Source organism: Branchiostoma floridae, chromosome 7 (assembly GCF_000003815.2).
Source record: "Branchiostoma floridae strain S238N-H82 chromosome 7, Bfl_VNyyK, whole genome shotgun sequence".
NCBI classification, from domain to species: Eukaryota; Metazoa; Chordata; class Leptocardii; order Amphioxiformes; family Branchiostomatidae; genus Branchiostoma; species Branchiostoma floridae.
In genome coordinates this window covers 2,793,634-2,813,278 of record NC_049985.1, presented here as the reverse complement: position 1 = coordinate 2,813,278, position 19,645 = coordinate 2,793,634, and the positions used below count along the sequence as shown (strand labels likewise).

General features: G+C 38.1%; 2 protein-coding genes and 1 long non-coding RNA gene across 3 annotated transcripts in view; 2 read left to right on the top strand and 1 right to left on the bottom strand.

Annotated features, from left to right (window-relative positions):
* LOC118418927 (ATP-dependent (S)-NAD(P)H-hydrate dehydratase-like) overlaps positions 1 to 19,645 on the bottom strand; it is a 120,982-nt gene that overhangs the window by 78,305 nt on the left and 23,032 nt on the right. The window lies entirely within an intron of this gene.
* Positions 1,837 to 2,100, top strand: LOC118418930. Its single transcript, XR_004831562.1, has 2 exons — positions 1,837 to 1,918; positions 2,050 to 2,100. It is a non-coding gene; the product is annotated as an uncharacterized LOC118418930 (long non-coding RNA).
* On the top strand, positions 14,917 to 18,241 carry LOC118418926. The gene is made up of 4 exons (XM_035825069.1): positions 14,917 to 15,443; positions 16,459 to 16,545; positions 16,850 to 16,931; positions 17,070 to 18,241. The coding sequence occupies exons 1-4, from the start codon at positions 15,432 to 15,434 to the stop codon at positions 17,378 to 17,380; spliced, it is 492 nt and encodes a 163-aa protein (XP_035680962.1). The 5' UTR covers positions 14,917 to 15,431; the 3' UTR covers positions 17,381 to 18,241.

Here is a 19,645-nt window from a genome sequence, read left to right as displayed (position 1 = left end):
ACATCCTTCCGAAAAGAAACATGAACGTCCTAGCAATTCAACAGAAAACTGCAGGCCCCAGACAAAACTGTACCAAGGTGTGTGATATCTATTCAGCACCATGGACAGTGTTGGGCATAGTTGGTGATGTACCATATGCTTGTGAACTGGGTACACTTGTATATAAGGCATTTTGTAAAAGTCGACTAGTGATTTTTGCACATTTGTTTGTTTGTTCTGTATAACCAAAAACTACCTTTGGGTGTAACACACCTGGTTTGTACATTAGGTAAAAGCTGTATAGGACCAGATTGATTGACAGGTTTGATCCACTCACACAAGTATAAGCGCTTGATTTAATAAGTTTGGAAAGGGGTCTAGTATAAGTTTTTACAGTTAAGGCCCAGGCTATGAAGTGAGTAGCTGGCACACCCAGCAATATACATGTATGTAACACAAACAATATCCAATGTTCATATGATATCATATGCTGAGACATACTGGCCAGTGTGGTGTTAACAGACTGAGTCAAAATCTGATGACAGATGCGTGTTACCGGGGGTATATACACATTCCTTTTAGACTTGGCATATATCAAAGCCATGATTTTATCAAAATGTATGCAGCAAAAATGATCAAAGAAATCTGTGACTTAAACTATGGAAAACACTAAAAATTACATTTATTTGTTTACTTTAAAGTTGTTACCTTTGTCATTAAACTCAATTTGACGGATAGAAATTAAAGGCTGTATTAGTAATAAAGAAACAACCAAGTGCTGTCACTTCAACATTTAAGTGTACACTTGTTCAACAGACTGGCTGATATTTGCACCCAGATACAAAAGGTGCTAAATGTATACCTTTCCATGTACTTTTGCCTTTCAAAATAAAACAGAATGAACAGGTCTTTATGAGGCTTTTGTTGTCAACCAAGTAAAAATTTGTGACAAAAGACTAAGACCTTTAAGTTTGTGCTTCTAAGTAAACAATTTGGTCTCCATGCAAATGCTCCCTACGAAGCAACAACAATTAACAAGTCAGCTATCCAGAATGACCCAGTCTATTATTACGTTGTTTACTGGGCACAAACTAGCTTCATAACAGAACTGGAGCACACCATGGTGGCAGCGGTAACAGACCCAAGAAGTTAACCTGAACCTACAAACACTTCCTCTTTCTGGCCAGGCAAACAAGAAAGGCTTTGTGGTACACTGTAGGCTGTAGGTGTGTTCACCTAAGACACAGATCACATGACCACAGCTAGCTGGAAAGCCCCTGAATAATAGACATGATGTCATTGGACTTCCCACTACATGACCAGCTCTGATTGGCTAGCATCACTGGGGATTCCCCTTCCCCTGCTTTATCTATAAAAGCGAGAGAACATCCGCCATCTTTCTCTTTGCTGTTGGACCCTGCTGGGGACACCACGCAAGGAGCTCCAGGTAAGTAATTTGGTCAATTTCATTGCAGCTGGCTTGAACTTATTACAATGATCTCACAAAACAAAACAAAACAAAACAAAATCATCATGTTGGGACTTTACAAATCCCCATTTGCCAAAGAATCATCCATAACAGAAATGACGCAGCAGTTTTGATGAAACATCACCGCAAATAAAGAATGCCTCAAAGATTGCAAATTCCAACTTAATGCTATAAAACCACCTTCTTGAAACTAGGTAGCATTTTGAAGCTAAAGTTGTAACATTTACAGGACTGGGCTGCAGGGAGAATGTCGAAAGCAAATCTGCTTTGAGTTGACAAACAAATTTAAGCTGAGACAAAGAAACCACCTTGTGCTGCAATAGGTGCCCATATTTGGTCATGCAGGTGTACATGATATTTAACATGATCCTTCTCTACAGGTCACCAAGTCTTTATTCAGATTGAGGACCTTGCAACATAACTTCTAAGTCAAGCTGCACCTGAAATCAGGTAAATACAAACTTTAAGGAAATACTCACCTGTTTACCCTTTTGTTAACTGAGTTTGGTTTTGTTTGAGTTTGGCACATCATTTTTGTGGATACTGAATTTTTTTATATATCCCGGGCATTTTCTTTCCAGATGATGGAGGGACTGGGCAGCAAACCAGAACCTGAGAGGGATAAAGGTTTGGCCAAGGATGTCGACGACGACGACGATGTTGCAGGATGGCAAGAACGTAATATTCTTTATCATTTCATTTATAACACTGCGGGGTATGTGTATAGTGATAATGATAGCTATTATAATGTCTGCTTTCTTCAAAATGTTAGCCCAAACAATCTAAGGGGAAGCTAACAAACTGTAAGCAAACGGTCAGACTTCACACTATTTTGTAACATGTCTAGTATATTAAACAAGAAATGCTTTAGAAAAAAGCTGGCCACGCAAGCAAAGATAATGATGAAGATAATGGTGAGGATAAAATGGTGACGGATGACAGTTTGTGAGTAAAAGAACCACGTTGGCACAGAGCTCAATCTTAGCAGAAAGAGAGAGACAAGATTAGGATAAAGCACAACAGAAATTACGTTGCCAATGAGACGGCTAAGCTAGTTTCACCATGGTTTTATGTCTTTGTTAGGCACAAAGTCTGTACGTCCACACTGATGAGAACTATTGAAAGTACAAAATTAATGTTTTTCAGTAATAAATGTAGATGTATCGGTTACATGTAGAGAGTAATGTTAGACAGCAGATATCAGCTGAGGTGTTCAACATCTAATAGCATAGAGTTGAGTCTAATGACCTACAATCACGCCACACCATTGGCTGTGGAATCGCCCATTCCTATTTTTATTTTCAAAAAATCAATTCACCATTAAATTACTATTAAGCCATTCAACAACTTTCCAACACAGCAAATTATTGCTGAAATGCAGGAATTGTTGAATTTTTGTGACACAATCACTCTAACTTTACATATAAAATGTGTAACTGTTAGTCTTTCAATTGAAGCTGCACTCCTCCATTTTATGTTGCAGAATTGGATCACTTCAAGCGGGAGCAGGATCACCTCAAGCGGGTGGTGGATCGCATCAAGCGGGTGTTGGATCGCCTCAAGCGGGTGCCGGCCTGCCCCAAGCGGGTGCCGGCCTGCCCCAAGCGGGTGCCGGCCTGCCCCAAGCGGGTGCCGGCCTGCCCCAAGCGGGTGCCGGCCTGCCCCAAGCGGGTGGTGGATCGCCTCAAGCGGGTAGTGGATCGCCTCAAGCGGGTAGTGGATCGCCCAGAGCGGGTGCTGGATCGCCTCGAGGTAGGAATCACATACGAATACATTTATTGATTTCATCTTTGAATTACAATATACTTGTACTTTATGACCATGCATACATGTATCACACACTTTTGTTATTACAAGAATGGTATACTGTGAAAAACTGCTTACAGTACAAAACAGAAATTTTTAGGACCAAAGGACTTTTCAGCAGAATGAAATAAATTTGCTGAACTCAAGAAGGTAGGACACATATGAATGATTACTGATTTCATCTTTCAACTACTTTATAACAATGCATGTTGGCATTGAACCTGAACTGTTACACACTTTTGTCATTACAAGCATTGACTACCGTGAAAAATATTTGAGACTGTATTTAGGACAACCAATTTGAAAGGACTATCTAACAGAAAGAAATAGATTTACTGGAACATGATTTTTCCCTTTAACCAGCATATGTTACATTAAAAAGTCATAACATATTCCTGTGTCTACAGCTTTTAATGTAACAAATATGTGAACTGCTTTTAATGTAATCAATTATTGTCAATGAGTACTTACATTTACATGTATAAATGGGGACTGCAATAATTATAGGACATTTGGAAGCTTTATCAATTCCAATGTCTTCAGTTTTCCATGTAAGAGACAATAAAGTTATAAAATGTACATGTAGACCCATACAAACTTTTGGGATCTTATCAATACAGATTAACAGCCCAAAATATGGCAAAGTGCACCCACTCATTTCTTTTTCTGTAATGCTGAAAAATCTTGCAATGTACTAGTATTGTGCATAATTGTGGTAATACCAATGTAATGACATTTTTCTCTCAACAGTTCAAAGAAACGCTCCAGATTCTGAAGGACTGCCAAGATCTCCAGCTGCAACCTACTGAGCCAGGATGTTCATTTCCAAGGATTTGGTTGGGAGTAAAGCCTTTCTTTGCTCAGAACCTGCTGTTGATGTTGATGCTGGCCATTATTCTGTACAGACTATCCAACCTGAGAGTAATTCTCAGATACCACAGTGGAAATGTCCTTATTGTGGACCTGTTACCCTACAGCAAGCAGATCTGTGGATTTGTTCTTCTGTAGTAAACAAGTGTTACACATCAGCAGGTTTGTTTTACAATAAACCTGTTGATTAGGAGGACTGTTTGGGGGTTTAGGGGGCAATGTTAGGTTATCCACAGCAGTCAGTCCTCCATAAATATTTATCTGCTGTGGAAAACCTAACAAAAATTGGAAAAAGATGAAAAAATCACTGTATATTATGTAAATATGTATATACTTGTATCTGTATTACTGCAGGCAGTAATGACAGTTAGTAGGTAAGTGTTACAGAGTTTTGAATTTCTTGTTGTATTTTGTGCAATATACTAGTATACATGTGCTTTAGAGTTTTAATTTCCTGTTATTGCCGGTATATAAAAATGCATGTTGAAGAAAATGTGCTTGACTAACATTTGAAATAGGTGAAATAGCTGTTATCCATTACATATATTCATAAGGTAAACATTGTTATGTCCATGCCTGTTAACTAAGTGGTTAAGACTTTCAAAATGTTATGTAAATTTGATTCAGGATAATTTGTCTAATCATTGATTACTTGACATATTCAGGATTTTCTTTTTTTTCTAATTTCAAAAAAAGGATTTTCCTTTACTTAGGTTAGAAGTCTTCATTCCCTGGCTAATTCAAGAATTGTAACAGTTAAACAAGCATAAGATCTACATGTACAATTCTTAAGAACTCTTTGTCAATAACAATAGAAACATCTTCATTTTGACTTTATAATTTATATATGGTTGTGTATGGTTGTTATTTTGAAGTATGTTGTATTCACTCATTCACTCAGGTCAGCATGCTCCTATTAGTAAGTACTAAGTTTAGCACCTCAGCAAGTACATGTAGTACATGCATCTGGATAAACATGAACACCAAAGAATAGCTTAAAGTTTGTAAAGTTGTACCAGTCATGTTACTTAGGAAACTTAGCTAAATTTTCAAGCCAAGGTTACCTTTCTTTGTTTATCATAGTTCCATGTTCTGTAAGTATAACAATTAAGAGGATGTATACAATTGTCCTTGCTAATTTGGTATCCACTGAATAAATATACATGATGTACTAGTATGTATTATATCATGCGGTTCGCTGTTGTCAGCTATGTTCTCTGAAAGATGATATCTAAATATGCTGAAAGCTTACACATTATGCAGGTCCATAAGGAGACATGCAACCAGTCTATCCAAAATTTAAAAAATATAAGAAAGCTACAAATACAATAAGATCTGCACCGCATAATTCTTCTGAACATGCACCTTGTGTCTAACTCTACATCTAAATCTGACAGACACTGATGCAATATATTTTTGCTGCAAAACACTCAGTCTCTCTGGGTTTTACTCAGAACTTTACTTACAAAATAATCAGTAAAATAGGGTCAGACATCTCATCAATCTAAAGTGACTTTCATCGCTTCATCTATCTGAACTCCCAGCTATTCTCATCAAATTATCTCACATTATAACTGTTTGCAAAACATTTCTGGCTACACAGCATCCAAAATACATCATTCTGAAAAGTAGCATAAGACTCCTGGCAGTTCAAGAGCAAATTGCAGGCCCCCAGACAAAACTGTACACCTGTGACATCTATTCAGCACCATGGACAGTGCCAGGCATTGTTAGTGATGTGCCACATGTTTGTAAACTGGTTAAGTGTATGCCTCTGAACAAGGCATTAGTTAAAGTTCAAAAATGTTTTTGTTTTGCAAATTTGTTTGTTTGTTTTGTATAACCAGTGAACCACCTTTGGGTGTAACATACTAGGTTTGTACAGCAGGTACAAGCTGTGTAAGACCAGATTGACAGATTTGAAACACTCAAACCAGGATAAGCCCCTACCCTTTTTGATAAATGTACTGGCTTTTTTAATGTGATTGTGGTTCTCCTCCAACATGACTGGATTGTACATCCCATTTGAGAGAATGTCCCAAACCAAAGCTACATTTGTAGGTACTCATTTTAACCGAGTAAGCATATTGGTGCAAAGTACCTTTCCAAAGGGTATAGCATTTGGGCCTGAGATATGAACCCAGTACCTTAAGACTCTAAGGCAAAAACCCTAACTACAAGACCACCTGGCACAATGCATGTATTGTGCCTTTCACAGTGAAACAGAATGAGCAGTACAATTATGAGTACTCAGTGCTGCAAAGCATGTAAAGTGAAACATGGATCTTAAACATGGATGACTTGTTGCGAAATGGTAGTTAGCCTGGATACAAGACCACTCACGCTTGGTTATTGTAAGATTACTTAGAATAGTTTAGGTCTCCCGCTAATGGAACAATCCACACATGTGGACTGAGCCCCCTGTGGCACAGGGAGTTAGTCTAGATGTAGAGGCTCATACTAGATACACATTGCCATTATATGTATGTTTGGGTCCATGTGTTTGACTCTCTGAGTAAGGAGGGATAGAGACCAATTAACAGTTATAACCCCCTCAGCCAGGGAAGCACAACAAGAGTTGGCGCCCAATTGGTATCTGTGGTGGTGGGTAGTTTGTTTACCTGGGCAAAGGGATTATTGATAATAGCTCTATGGTCTGGTATCCAGACTAGTGTGTTTGGTATGGACACACCAACAGGGTAAAACAGGAAAACTGCCCGCCATTTTACAAGGTTATGCAAATATTACCTGCACCAAGGCAGTGGTACAACGTACACACACACACACAATGTACACAAGTACATACACCTGATGCTTAACACATTAACAAGTGCATGGTAGGTGTTATTGTGTCTCATGAGAATGGATCATTTCTACATGTTCTTAAATTTTTCACCATTTTTTTACAAGGTGCTTTATGACCTTGATTATAGTCTGAGTCATCAAAATCAGACATTCAAAATAACTTGACAAATACAGTGGTTCAACATGGAACCTTCCCTATACAAAATGTCCACTACAATTGTGATTTTTGTGTTTTAAGTGACGATACTCATGAAAAAGGGTTCAACAATTTAGCTGTTCTAAAGACTGTCGATTTACAAGAAAACAGATTTTATGATTTCCAACAACAGGTTTTGAACTACTGTTTTCACTGTCTGGATCTAAAAGTATACAGGTGGGACTTTCCGAGCAATAAAAACAATCCTGTTTCTAAAGATACAAATGTGGCACTCAGCACTTTTGTGCAGTCCTGGTTGGCTGATTCCCCATCACCTGACATCATTGGGGATTCCCCTTTCTTATTTTGCTATAAAAGCCATCGAAATACGCCCATCGACCTCTTTGCTGTGCTGCTGTACTGGTGGAAGCAAGGAGTTGGAGGTAAGCCCTGATCTTTCTTCTGTTAAGTAAAACAGTCGTCATCTATAAGTTTATTCAGGTGAAGCTACTTTTCCTTGAAGTGATCAGGAAGCTAATCATCCATAATGTGTAGCTGATAGTGCAATGTGGACTTTCAGTCAACAACAAGGTCATCCCTACTCTTCCTTATACCTGTGTGGCGTTCTTAAACGTGCAGAAGTCTGGCACATAAGGCACCTCGATATACAGCACTGACTGCTAAACATTCATCGACTCATAACCAGCACCTTGCCTAACAAAGGCTCAAAACCCGTCAACAGAATTTGTTCCATATGGCAAAGCAGTGGAGTAGCATATTGCTTATGCTACAGAGACACAGACTTTTTGTTGTGTAGGCAGTTGTTCCTGTATTTTATTTTTCAACTTTGAAGTCATTGCTGAAAAGTAACATATTAATATTATTAACACTAGTTCACTTTTATCCGTGGGGTAACCTTTATTCATTGTATATAACATGTTAGTATTCAAGGAAATCAATTTGACGGACGGCTGTTTCAGACTGGAATGCTATGAGAATATTTTTTTGAAACCAACGTCCATCGACTAGATGTCCCTAAATATCTCGTTTTTTAAAACAATGGATATAGGTTACTATTTGAATAAAGATAGACTACCATTATGGGTAAAGTACACAGATGTATGTTGCATCAGACACGATAATGCACTGTTTCCTCATAACGTTCATATACTAGGTAACATATTTGTTCATGCAAATCTAATGTACACAACGCATCATGTGATCCTTTCACATTGTATACAGGTAAACAACCAAGGGGAATACCAAGTCTCTGTACAAGGGCCTGACCTTTTCCAAGGTATCTGCCAATCAAAGATTGTGTTTGGTTCTCTTTTAATACCTTAAACAAATTAAATGGATTAAGGTCATTTCCTATTTTCATGTTAAGCATAAAATACATTGTTTATTTTTCTGTTGTTGTAGGTGTTGTTGATTGTAGTACATTTCATGCAGCTGGCTTGAACTTATTACAAAGATCTCAAAAAACAAAAAAATCATCAAGTCCTTAAGGAATGTTGGGACTTTACAAATCCCAATTTGCCAAAGAATCATCCATAACAGAAATGATGCAGCAGTTTTTGTGAAACATCACCGCAAATAAAGAATGCCTCAAAGATTGCAAATTCCAAATTCAAAAAAAAAAAAACAACATCTTTTTGAACCAACACTAGGTTGCATTTTTAAGCCAAAGTGGTAACATTTAGGCTTAGGTCACATTTCCAAACCGGGCGAACGAAAAATAAATTTGTTTACCAAGGAATATACACAAATTATGCCAATGACTAATATTGTTTATGTTTTGTGTTTTTTGTTGCCTTTTATATCACATTTTTCGGTTCCGAAAGCTACCCGGCCGGGCCCCGGGCTGGGAATTGTGACCCAGGCCTTACAGGGCTGGGCTGCAGGGAGAATGTTGAAAGCAGAACTGCTTTGAGTCGACAAGTAGGCTGAGGCAAAGAAACCACCTCATGCGATGGGTGCCCATATCTGGTCATGCAGGTGTGCGTGATGGTAACTTGATGTTAAATGCTGTTCTTTTCTCAGATGATGGAGGGGTCAGGCTGTGCGCCAGAACATAAAGTCTCAAAGTCTCTAAGTCTCGACTGGTTACGTGACCGCATAAGAAGATTCCAAGATGAAGTCCCAAAAGGTATGTGTATGGTTGTCCTGCTACATACATTGTATGTAGCAACAACAACTGCTTTTTTCCACAAATATGGGAAGAAAAAGTGAACAAACTATAGGCAAATTGTCAGACTTCCCACTGAACAAATTTGAGACTGACCCTTACCAACAAAGCAAACTGCACTATTCTGGAGTATCTGGTAATATGGTATACATGGAGATGTACGCGAGAACCATGTGGTTGACACGCAAGAACTGGTGAGAGTGCGGCAATGAAAAGATCAGATCTCGACCAAAAAAGGGACTTTGGCTTGATGTCTTTCTTTTCTTTAACTTACAGGATTACACATATGTCATGAATTCTGAATGAACTTGCTACAAAAGGAATTGTTAAGTTGAAAACTTTACATGCACATAAAAGTAATAGTCTAACTTTCACAATAAACTTCATGTACATTCATGAACACATAAATGCACATGTCACTTCTGTTTAAGAAATAAGGGATTTCAAGATTACATTACATGTATATCTAAAATTTACATGTCAATTCTGATTATAGCTAGAAAGTAGAAATATTCTATCATACATGAAGCTGTAGTACTCATCATTCATATTTAGCTGTTTCTTTTCTCAGTATTGGTCATCGGAATGCCTAGTGCAGGAAAGTCATCATTTATCAACAGCATGCAGGTAGCAATATTTCTTTGCACTATAACCATACTAGTCTAGATACACCGATTTCTGTTATTGCAAACTATATAATTGGTGGTAATCAATTCTCTTCTCAATACCAGTACATGTAACAAGGGTACCCTAACTTTACAAGCTCAAATTCAAGCTCATAGTGCTCCAATTTGCATGTGGCCAGACAATGGCCAGCTTTTGTTTAATGAACTTGGACTCCTTAACCTTAAGTTTCCATAAATGTAATCTTTCAATTTCATCTTATGCCAGACAGCGTGCACTAATAAAGAACTAAAAAAATCTGTCCCAAAATTGATAAATAGAAGTATCAACAAGATATGCCAGCACTTTTAACTGTTCGCTTTTACCACAGATGGCTGTGGCTGGTACATGGGCAGAGCTGGCCAGATGGCCAGATGGCCAGATTGCAGACAGACAATCGCAAAATTCATTCATTCATTCATTCAGTCATTATGACTTAAGATGGCAGAAGGTATGGGTGCACTTTCACTATTTCCAGTGTCCATAGTTTTCAAAAAGTTGTTTGAGCACTTGATTTAGGCCTAACCAAACTTTCAAGATCTTTACTTGTATATGTTATAAGTCAAAGTGTAAATTGTTGATGCAGCGTTATAGATCTAGACCGTTACTTATCAACATGTGGTGTGTCTACAGAAAATCCTACAAAAGGCACAAGATGCCAAGTCGAATAAGTACTTCATGTTGGCTCATCAGATGATGCTGATGCTGCTGATGGTCGTCCTTCTCTACACAGGATCCACCCTGACAATCATCCTCAGATTCAGAACCTGCTGTGGAACCTTTTTGTATGCAGGAAGAAATTGGACAAGTCTTTCATCTACTATGTTACAAATAGGTTTTACAGTATGCAGGTGCTACTGACACTTCACATCATCAACCTAATGTGTTTTCACAGGTCGTGGAGCTTCTGCGTAGAGCAAAGGAGATTGTCAGCCAAGTTACGACAAGCTCCATCCGTATAGGTACTGCAGTTGCTTGCATGGCCGCATTTGGAGACGCTTTTTATATAGCTGTTATACAACAGTTTGAAGATGAAGAGAATCAGAAGTGGTTAGTCTTGGCTCATAAGATGATGCTGCTGCTGCTGATCATCATGATTCTCTACAGAGGATCAAACCTCACAATCATCCTCAGATTCCACAGCACAAATGTACTGATAGTCGACCTCTTAACTTACAGTAAACAGATCAACGGGTTTACAGAATAACTCTGTAGGCCTGGTGAGTTGGAGGGCTGTACTGCTGGGTGTGTCTCCTGTCTACAGGGTAGATGTCAGAGGCCTATGATGTCCCCTGTGTTCATGAGGCACGGCCATGTTAGGCACCTACAGCAGTACAGTCCTCCTTAGAAACCCTCACTGCTGTGGACCCTGACACTTAACTTCCTCTGTAACAACACTGGTGATGAGACAGTGGATGGCCGGCAATCTACTGCAAATATTGCCTGTTGTGTTGTAGGGGTTGACAAAAAATGGAAAAGACAAAAAAATTGTGTACACTTTGTAAATATGTAAATATTATCAAAATAATAAGCTGATAACTGAATTAAGTTCCCTGTTTTATTTTTTTTACATATACATTTTGTTTACTCTTTTATGTTTTTTTGCATATGTAGAGGTACAGTGTAAAAAGACATCCATATGGGTTGAGACGGATTGACTTATAAGTTTTCAGCAAAAAGATTGGAGCTTTTGAAGTATCTGCTATGTTAAGACATGCAGGTACACTCTACGACAATGTAGTAATGAATAGGTAGGTAGGCATCCTTCCATCTTTTCATCCTCCCATCTTTGCATCCTTCCATCTTCCAGCTTTGAATAGGAACAGAAAATTGTAAAGTTTGCAACATTCCATTTTGTTTTCTGTTTTCTAAGTGTGTACTGAATGATTCAAACATCCAATTTTTGCTTCTATAGTTACCAAAGGAGAGTCAATTAAAACTGTAAAAGTTGCACATGTGTTTTAGAGTCTGAACATGTAAGTCAGAGTCAAACACAGTTGTTTTTGCTTGCTTTGGTTTGTGGTCTTGTGAATACTTTTGCAAATGGTGTATTCATTGATTCCTCCTATGCCTTTAGATAAAGGTTTACGCACTAATGGTACTGTAAGAGATTGTTCAGATTGACTGAAACTTAGACCTCCAGTCGAATACTGCATTTTACATATTTCTGTACCCTTTGCATGTAACAATAAACAGAATATGCATAAATGTACCTTTAATGGCTCACTTTGTGTCCACTGAGCAACATCCAATTTTTGCTTCTATAGTTACCAAAGGAGAGTCAATTAAAACTGTAAAAGTTGCACATGTGTTTTAGAGTCTGAACATGTAAGTCAGAGTCAAACACAGTTGTTTTTGCTTGCTTTGGTTTGTGGTCTTGTGAATACTTTTGCAAATGGTGTATTCATTGATTCCTCCTATGCCTTTAGATAAAGGTTTACGCACTTAGATTTGGTTAATGCATTCTACCCCGGGATTCTGGAGAATTCTCCAGGTGCATATAGAACACCCATCTCCTTTCCTAAGCCCTTGGGCCACATAGCTTGTGCAATCACTACAGCAGGGGGCTAGTCCACAGGTAGCGGAACTAATGCAGAGTGCTAAGTAGAGGAAGCAGCATGTACCATTCATAAAGTCCATGATATTACTCTGCTCGGATCAAACTCATAACCTACCAAATGTAAAGTGAACACTCTATCCCTGACCACTTGGCCATTGCAGTGGAAGATGACAATCATCATACACAAGAAGCTAAAACTCACACATGTGCATAAATACTACATAATGAAAAGATGACTAACATGCTTTCTACCATAACAGCAAATGAACCTTATGCTTAACTCCACATGTATCACATACAGACTGATAAATCATCTAAATCTGATTATAAAACTATATCACAAAACACACAGTGGTTTCTCTGGGTACCCAGAAGTTTACTTACAAAATTACCAGCAGAATGGGGTCAGAAATCTCATCCATCTAAACTGACTTTAACCACTTCATCTATCTGAACTCCCAGGTATGTTTGGTTACACAGCATCTAAAATGCATCATTACATAAAGTAGCATAAGCCTCCTGGCAGTTCAAGTAAATTGCAGATGCTGGACAAAACTGTACCAAGGTGTGTGATATCTTTTCAGCACCACGGACAGTGTCGGGCATTGTTGGTGATGTGCCATATGCTTATAAACTGTTGAGTGTACACTTTAGTAGAAGGCATTGGTTGAAGTGCACTCTAGTGTTTTTGTTTTGCACATTTGTTTGTTTGTTCTGTATAACCAGCTAGAGTTCCACGAACACATACCTTTGCCAAATAAACCAGGTTTGTTATGTAGAATGATGTCTGTAGACATAAATGTGTTACTCATTACATTTTATTTTATATGCCCGGAGTTGGTTCATATCATTTTGCCATTGCTTATACAAATTAGATCCCTATTTACATAATGATATTAAATTGTATCAAGCATCACTTAAGCTATCAGCATACCAAAAATCATGATGATCCTTTCATCCCTTTTTTACTTATTCTCTTTCAAAGTAGGAAACTAAACCGGCTCCTGCAGTTCAAGAAAAGATGTTACCGGACCCAAACATACACCTCTTACTCTCTGCCATCTTTCTCAGTTCCATATGTGTCAAGTTTGAAAGTCCTATCACGGAATGCAGTGGATTTATCAACTTTCCGCATTAATTATGCAAATTGTTAATTTATATAATTATTATCTCATTGTGTAAGTTGTTACTTAGGATATCTACATACCAAAAAATCATGACGATCCGTCAACATGTTCATATTTTGCCATTAATTATAAAAATGAGATTATCATCTGCATAATTAATATATATAAATATTTCTTTCTTTCTCAGCTACAAATGTGACAAGTTTGAAAGTCCTATAAAGGAATGCAGTGGATTTACAAACTTTCCTCATTAATTATGCAAATTAGCTGTTGATTTGCATAATTTGAATTCCAGCATGTAAGTCTTCCCATTGGCTATCTGCATACCAAAAATCATGACGATCCGTCAACACGTTTATATTTTCTCATTAATTATGCAAATGAGGTCGTCATTTGCATAATTAATATGGATTGATTTTTCTCTCTTTCTCATCTATATATGTGACAAGTTTGAAAGTCCTATCATGAAATGCAGCGGATTTATAAACTTTCCTCATTAATTATGCAAATTAGTTGCTGATTTGCATAATTTGTATTTCATAATGTACATTGTTACTTGGGCTATCTACATACTAAAAATCGTGACGATCCATCAACACGTTCTCGAGTTATTCTCGTCCAAAGTTTGAAAGGAAATCGGCGACTGCAGTTCCAAACAAGCCGCTAGGGGGTCTAAACTTATAGTACTTACTCTCTGCCCCAAGGGCTATCTACCACTCAAAAATCATAACCACAGCATGTCCAGAACACGAGATATCAAAAATTGATATTCTGCTGCAGTACCGTAGCAAGCCGCCAGAAGGCCCATTATCGAACTTGACCTTCGTTTTCCCGAACCCTACTCACCTACCAAATATTATCGGGATTCATCCAAGACTTCTTGAGTTATGCTGTTAACACACACACACACAGACACACACACAGACTCACAAGCCTAAAACATAACCTTAGCCATTCTGGCAAAGGTAATAAACCACCTATTGTTGTAACACACCAGGTTTGTACAGTAGGTAGAAGCTGTGTAGGACCAGATTGACAGGTTTGATCCACTCACACAAGTATAAGCCCTACTCTTCTTAATAAGTTTGGAAAGGGGTCCAGTAAAGTTTTCACAGTTCAGCCCCTGGCTATGAAGTGAGTAGTTGGCACACCCAACAATATATGTAACAATAGCATTATCCCTGTTTGTTTGAATGAGCATTTAATACATACCAACATACATGTAAGGTTTGCTCAGCATGATGTGTTATTTGAGCCTAAGCCATTCCAACCCACATTGTACATGGATATCAAATGACATTGCTAAATAAAAAAGGAAATTTGAAGAATCTTCATTTGCTAGGCATTGTTCTTCAAATGAAACAAAGCTGGAATGCTACATAAAAGGGTGGCAAGACTGGTTGAACAAATCAATTAATAGTAAGTTATAAATACAGATATAATACATGCATAAATGAATGTTCCCATGTTATTGGGTTGGTAGTGAGATATTTGACGCAAAATGTCCACTGAAAAACACTTGCCAACAATTTAGTCTATGTGGCAACTCTGTGTGCCTAAGCCTGGGGGGAGGGGGGTGGAGTAGAACAAGTCAAGCATAAAACTGGGACTTTCCATGGTGACATAACCCAGTGGAAAGTCCCCTAGCATCATTTCTAAAACTAGACATGATTTCATGGGTTTTTCCATACACTACCAGCTGCTGATTGGTCACCATTATTGAGGGTCCCCCTTTCCTCAAGGCTGTAAAAGCTGGGGAACAGCAGTTTCAAGTAGATTTGCTGTGTTCAGTGCTACTGGAAACACTCATGGAGCCAGAGGTAAGCCCTGGTCTTTTCATACATGTACAATGTAGCTATAACAAGCTATATATAGACAGAGAATGGAATATTACTGGGTATGGTATGGCAACAACAAAGGTTGCTGCATGTTGCAATAAAGTAATCAATGGAAAATAAGGTCAGACAGCCTTAGCTTCTTATGTAGTCATTTGGCACTAACTGTATTGGTTGTGCTAGGGAGAAGGTTAGGCAACAGGCCTTGGCCGAATTAAGCTTAGCCTAGTACTTGGTGGTTTAAAAAAAAATTGACATAAACAAACCTCCTCAGTTGAAGAATCGATAAAAGACAGAAATGTTGAAATCAGTTATTTTGATGAAACCATGTTCATCAACAAATAAGCACAAATCCTCACACTGATAGTTAGCACAAGAATTTTCTTGCTGAACCGTTAACATGGAGAGGCAACATGTCTGCATTGAAAACTGGGTTAGGCAGCAGTGGAAGTAAAAAAACAACATTCTATAAAAGCAGAAGTGAAACTATGAGTCACACAACAAAATCCTGTCTAATCTGTGAACATATCCTTGACTCAACCGGGTGTCCATATTTGGACATGCAGGTGTAGCATATGCAACATGATCCCTCTTAGTCACAAGGGGAATTCCCATGTATGGGAGATGCTACATCGTATTATTTGCTATTTGTTTTCAGAGATAACAAAATTCTGCAATGGGCAACTGCAAGAGATAACAAAATAAGTTGCAATTGATTTCATGATCCTTGAACACAGATTGCTAAAAAAAATACAGTTTACTATAATAAGATGTAAATGATCATGGTTTGTGAACAAATTCATACAAGTGACAAACACATACATTGTAATCATATTAGCGCCACCTACATTGGCTACATATAGCGCTGAGAAGCAGAACTCCAGTTAGAAGCTCTGACGAGGTGTCTGAGAGACATCGAAACGTAAGCAATGTAAGTAACTGCTGGTTGTGTAAAAATAATTCTCCTATATTCAACATAATCATAATGTTTTCGTTTCAGATAAAGGATTTCATTGGTGATCTAAAACCAGGGGGGCTTTCAAGGCCAATTGACTTCATTGTGCTGTATGCAGACGGGTCCCAAGAGGTAGGACAGATACACAAACTTTACTGACTACACATTTCAAATTATTTGTGGTGTGAGCCTGTGACCACACCATACATTAAATACTGTCATCTACACGTATTATCTATTGTGAGAAGTAGAAAATGTACTTGACAAGGCTGACTGCTGACTTCCCACTATGTATACAAGTACACAATGGACAAGATGTGTAGAGATCATATCATGACCTTTAATCAGCACTTAAAATGTGAATAATTCAACTTGAATGTTTAACATAAAATGTATAGTAGTGACTAATACTTACTACCATTATCACCTTCTACAGCATTATGATCAAGTCCAGGTGTTAAAACATGAGCTGAACAAAGTTGGGCAGGCAGATAACATGTTGATGATTGTGGACCATGGTAAATATTGATTTTTTTTTTACTAAAACATTTCTGCAAGGACAAAAACCTCAAAATACTGCAGTCAGACAGAATCTCAATTGTGTGCGTTTTAAATGCAACTTGCCTTAAGGCCATCATACTCTATTTTTTTTGCAGATGGCCTTGGGGATGCAGACATTGACTACCCTCAAATAACAGGACAACTGCATGAAAAAGTTCTGATAATAACAAGGCCTTCTTCTGCTTGGACAGAAGGTCCTTGCCTTTGTGGTGGTGTAGGTGTCCTTGCAAACTGGATTGCTGGCCCTATCCTCTGTGGTGCTGCCCTTTGCCACTGTGGTGCTGGCCCTGGCCATGGTACTGCTGGCCCTGGCCTTTGTGCCACCAATTACAAGACTCCAGGCTCTGGCCTCTGTACCCTACAGAGGACACCAGATGTCTGGGCCCTTGGAGGGTTGGCTTTTTAGGGTGTGCCACAGGACTGCAGGGGACATATCCCACTTCTAATGCTGGGGCCAGAATGTACCCCTGGCCAGAAGATACCCAGCGGGTGTACTCTGACCAGTGATAAATTCTACCCAGTTACAATGGATGTCCCCTGTTGTCATGTGCTACAGCAGTACCCTCCGCAGAAACCACTGCTGTAGGCCCTGACCCTGACCACCTCTGAGACCAGTGAGGACACAGTGGATGACATTAGACTGTCATGGCCTGGCTATCTGCTGTATATAATACTGGTTGTGTAGCGGAGGTGATCAAAAATTGGGTGCACGAACTAAAAAAAGTCAGATCATCAGCAATTGGCCTTTATCCGTCAGGCTATCTTTATCCAGCATGAAGACTCTAATTTGTCAAAACTCAAATAAACATAAAAAAATCTTTCCAGTTGCGCAAACAGGCAATGTAATTTTGTGAACAGTTATTCCTGTTCAATATATCTTAAAGATATTTTTCACTGTGGCCACTGAAAAACAGAATTTAGTAGACAACAGTGCATAGTTGTCTTCATGTAATCATCATGCAGACATGCTGGCCAAAAAAAAAGGAAAAAAGTCACTGTGGTACAAATGTAGATAACTGTCAAAATCTAATGATTGTGCTGAGTCACAGTCTTTGTGACAGATGCAGGTCAACCACTTTATTGAACAATACTATGCACAAAATTTCCTTTCAGAGTTGGCAAATTGAAGGGACATGAAAATGTATGCAGCAGAAATTGTCAAAGACATCATTCCATGTTTCAAACAATTGAAAACACTAAAATAATGAATTTGAACCATTCATTCGGGTGCTAAATCTGTTTTCCTTGAGTCTTTCTCCAATATTGACGGATAAAGGTTTAAGGCTGTTAAGTTGCTGATAATAATCAAGAGTTGTTATTGCTTGCTTAATTGCTTAATCCTGCTGTTACACAGACCCTGTTATATTCTGTTATGAATATATATATCAATTTATTGCACGACAATTGTACAAGGTACAAAACTCTACACAACTACTGTAACAGTTCTAAGAGGTTAATGTTCTTGATACAGGGGTGCATACATGTAGTATGGGATGAAAATGTTATATGGCATGCAATGGATTTTGAAATGGTATCTTTATCAAATCCTCATGTTTGAAAAGTGCTAAAACCAGACGTCCTCACCAAGTCAAATAGCTTGTTAAAGGCATGAAAGCATAGAAAAAGAAAATGTCAAAAAGTTAAGTTGACACAAGATTTATAATTACTAACTTATTTCAAGGTGAAAAGTTTTCTTCATATCATATAATATCCATACATACATATATACAGTGCACATCAATGTTAAAAATCATACAATGTAAATCAAATATCTGTTGTGAAATGTCTACATGTCAGTGACCCTTGTTACTTTAAAACACAGTTACATCTCAAGTAAGTCATTGCAACTGGCTGGATGTAGATAATAACAGTTTTTATACCCATTATCTGTCTGGACACATGAGCTCAGTTACACCTATCTGCATGCAGGCCTATAATGTTTTAAAGATAAAATGCTTGTTAAGGCCACAACAATTTGATTTCTTGGTTCACGGATTCGCTCGCTCCTATTTTTTTGGAAAAAATAAAAATACCACTCAGCAAATTTTCACCAACAATGAAACCATTCACCAACTTTCTGGTGTAGCAAACATAAAAACTGACACTACATTTGTGTAATTTTCAACAAACAGGTGCTGTTACTGTACAGTCATGGTGTTTTTGTACTGTTTTAAGCTGAAAACTTTTTATTCTTTATGTTTTGGATTAGCATTTACCTTTACCCCAACCACCTTACAATTTTTATTTTCCATTTTTATTTCGCCCTCTCACTCCATATTTTTTATGAAAAAAATCCGTGAACCAAGAAATTAAATTGGTGTGGCCTAAGGCTTGAGTGAAGACCTTAAATTGTTACATCTATGCCCATTGTCACCAAGTGTTTGATTCCTACATTTCCATGCGCTGCGCCTTCCACAATGCAGAATAAACAGGATAAGTCTTAACGAGTCTTTTGTAGTCAACTTATTAGTGCATATGTATGATGTGTGTGTGTACGTGAGTGTGTGTGTCTGTGTGTGTGTGTGAATGTGTGCATGCATGCATGCTTCTGAGAGCATGTATGTGTACAAGACTTTCCATGATATGGGACTTTCCATGACTTGGGGATTTTCATGACTTGGGGCTTTCAGAATGTCTCTATTAGGTCATTTCCTGGGGCATAAACAAGCAT

What these genes read in the sequence shown, in the direction of transcription:
- LOC118418926 (XM_035825069.1), top strand. An exon ending in ATGCAGACGGGTCCCAAGAG is followed by an intron (nt 16,546 to 16,849) that starts GTAGGACAGATA and finishes CACCTTCTACAG; the next exon opens with CATTATGATCAAGTCCAGGT. An exon ending in GTTGATGATTGTGGACCATG is followed by an intron (nt 16,932 to 17,069) that starts GTAAATATTGAT and finishes TTTTTTTTGCAG; the next exon opens with ATGGCCTTGGGGATGCAGAC.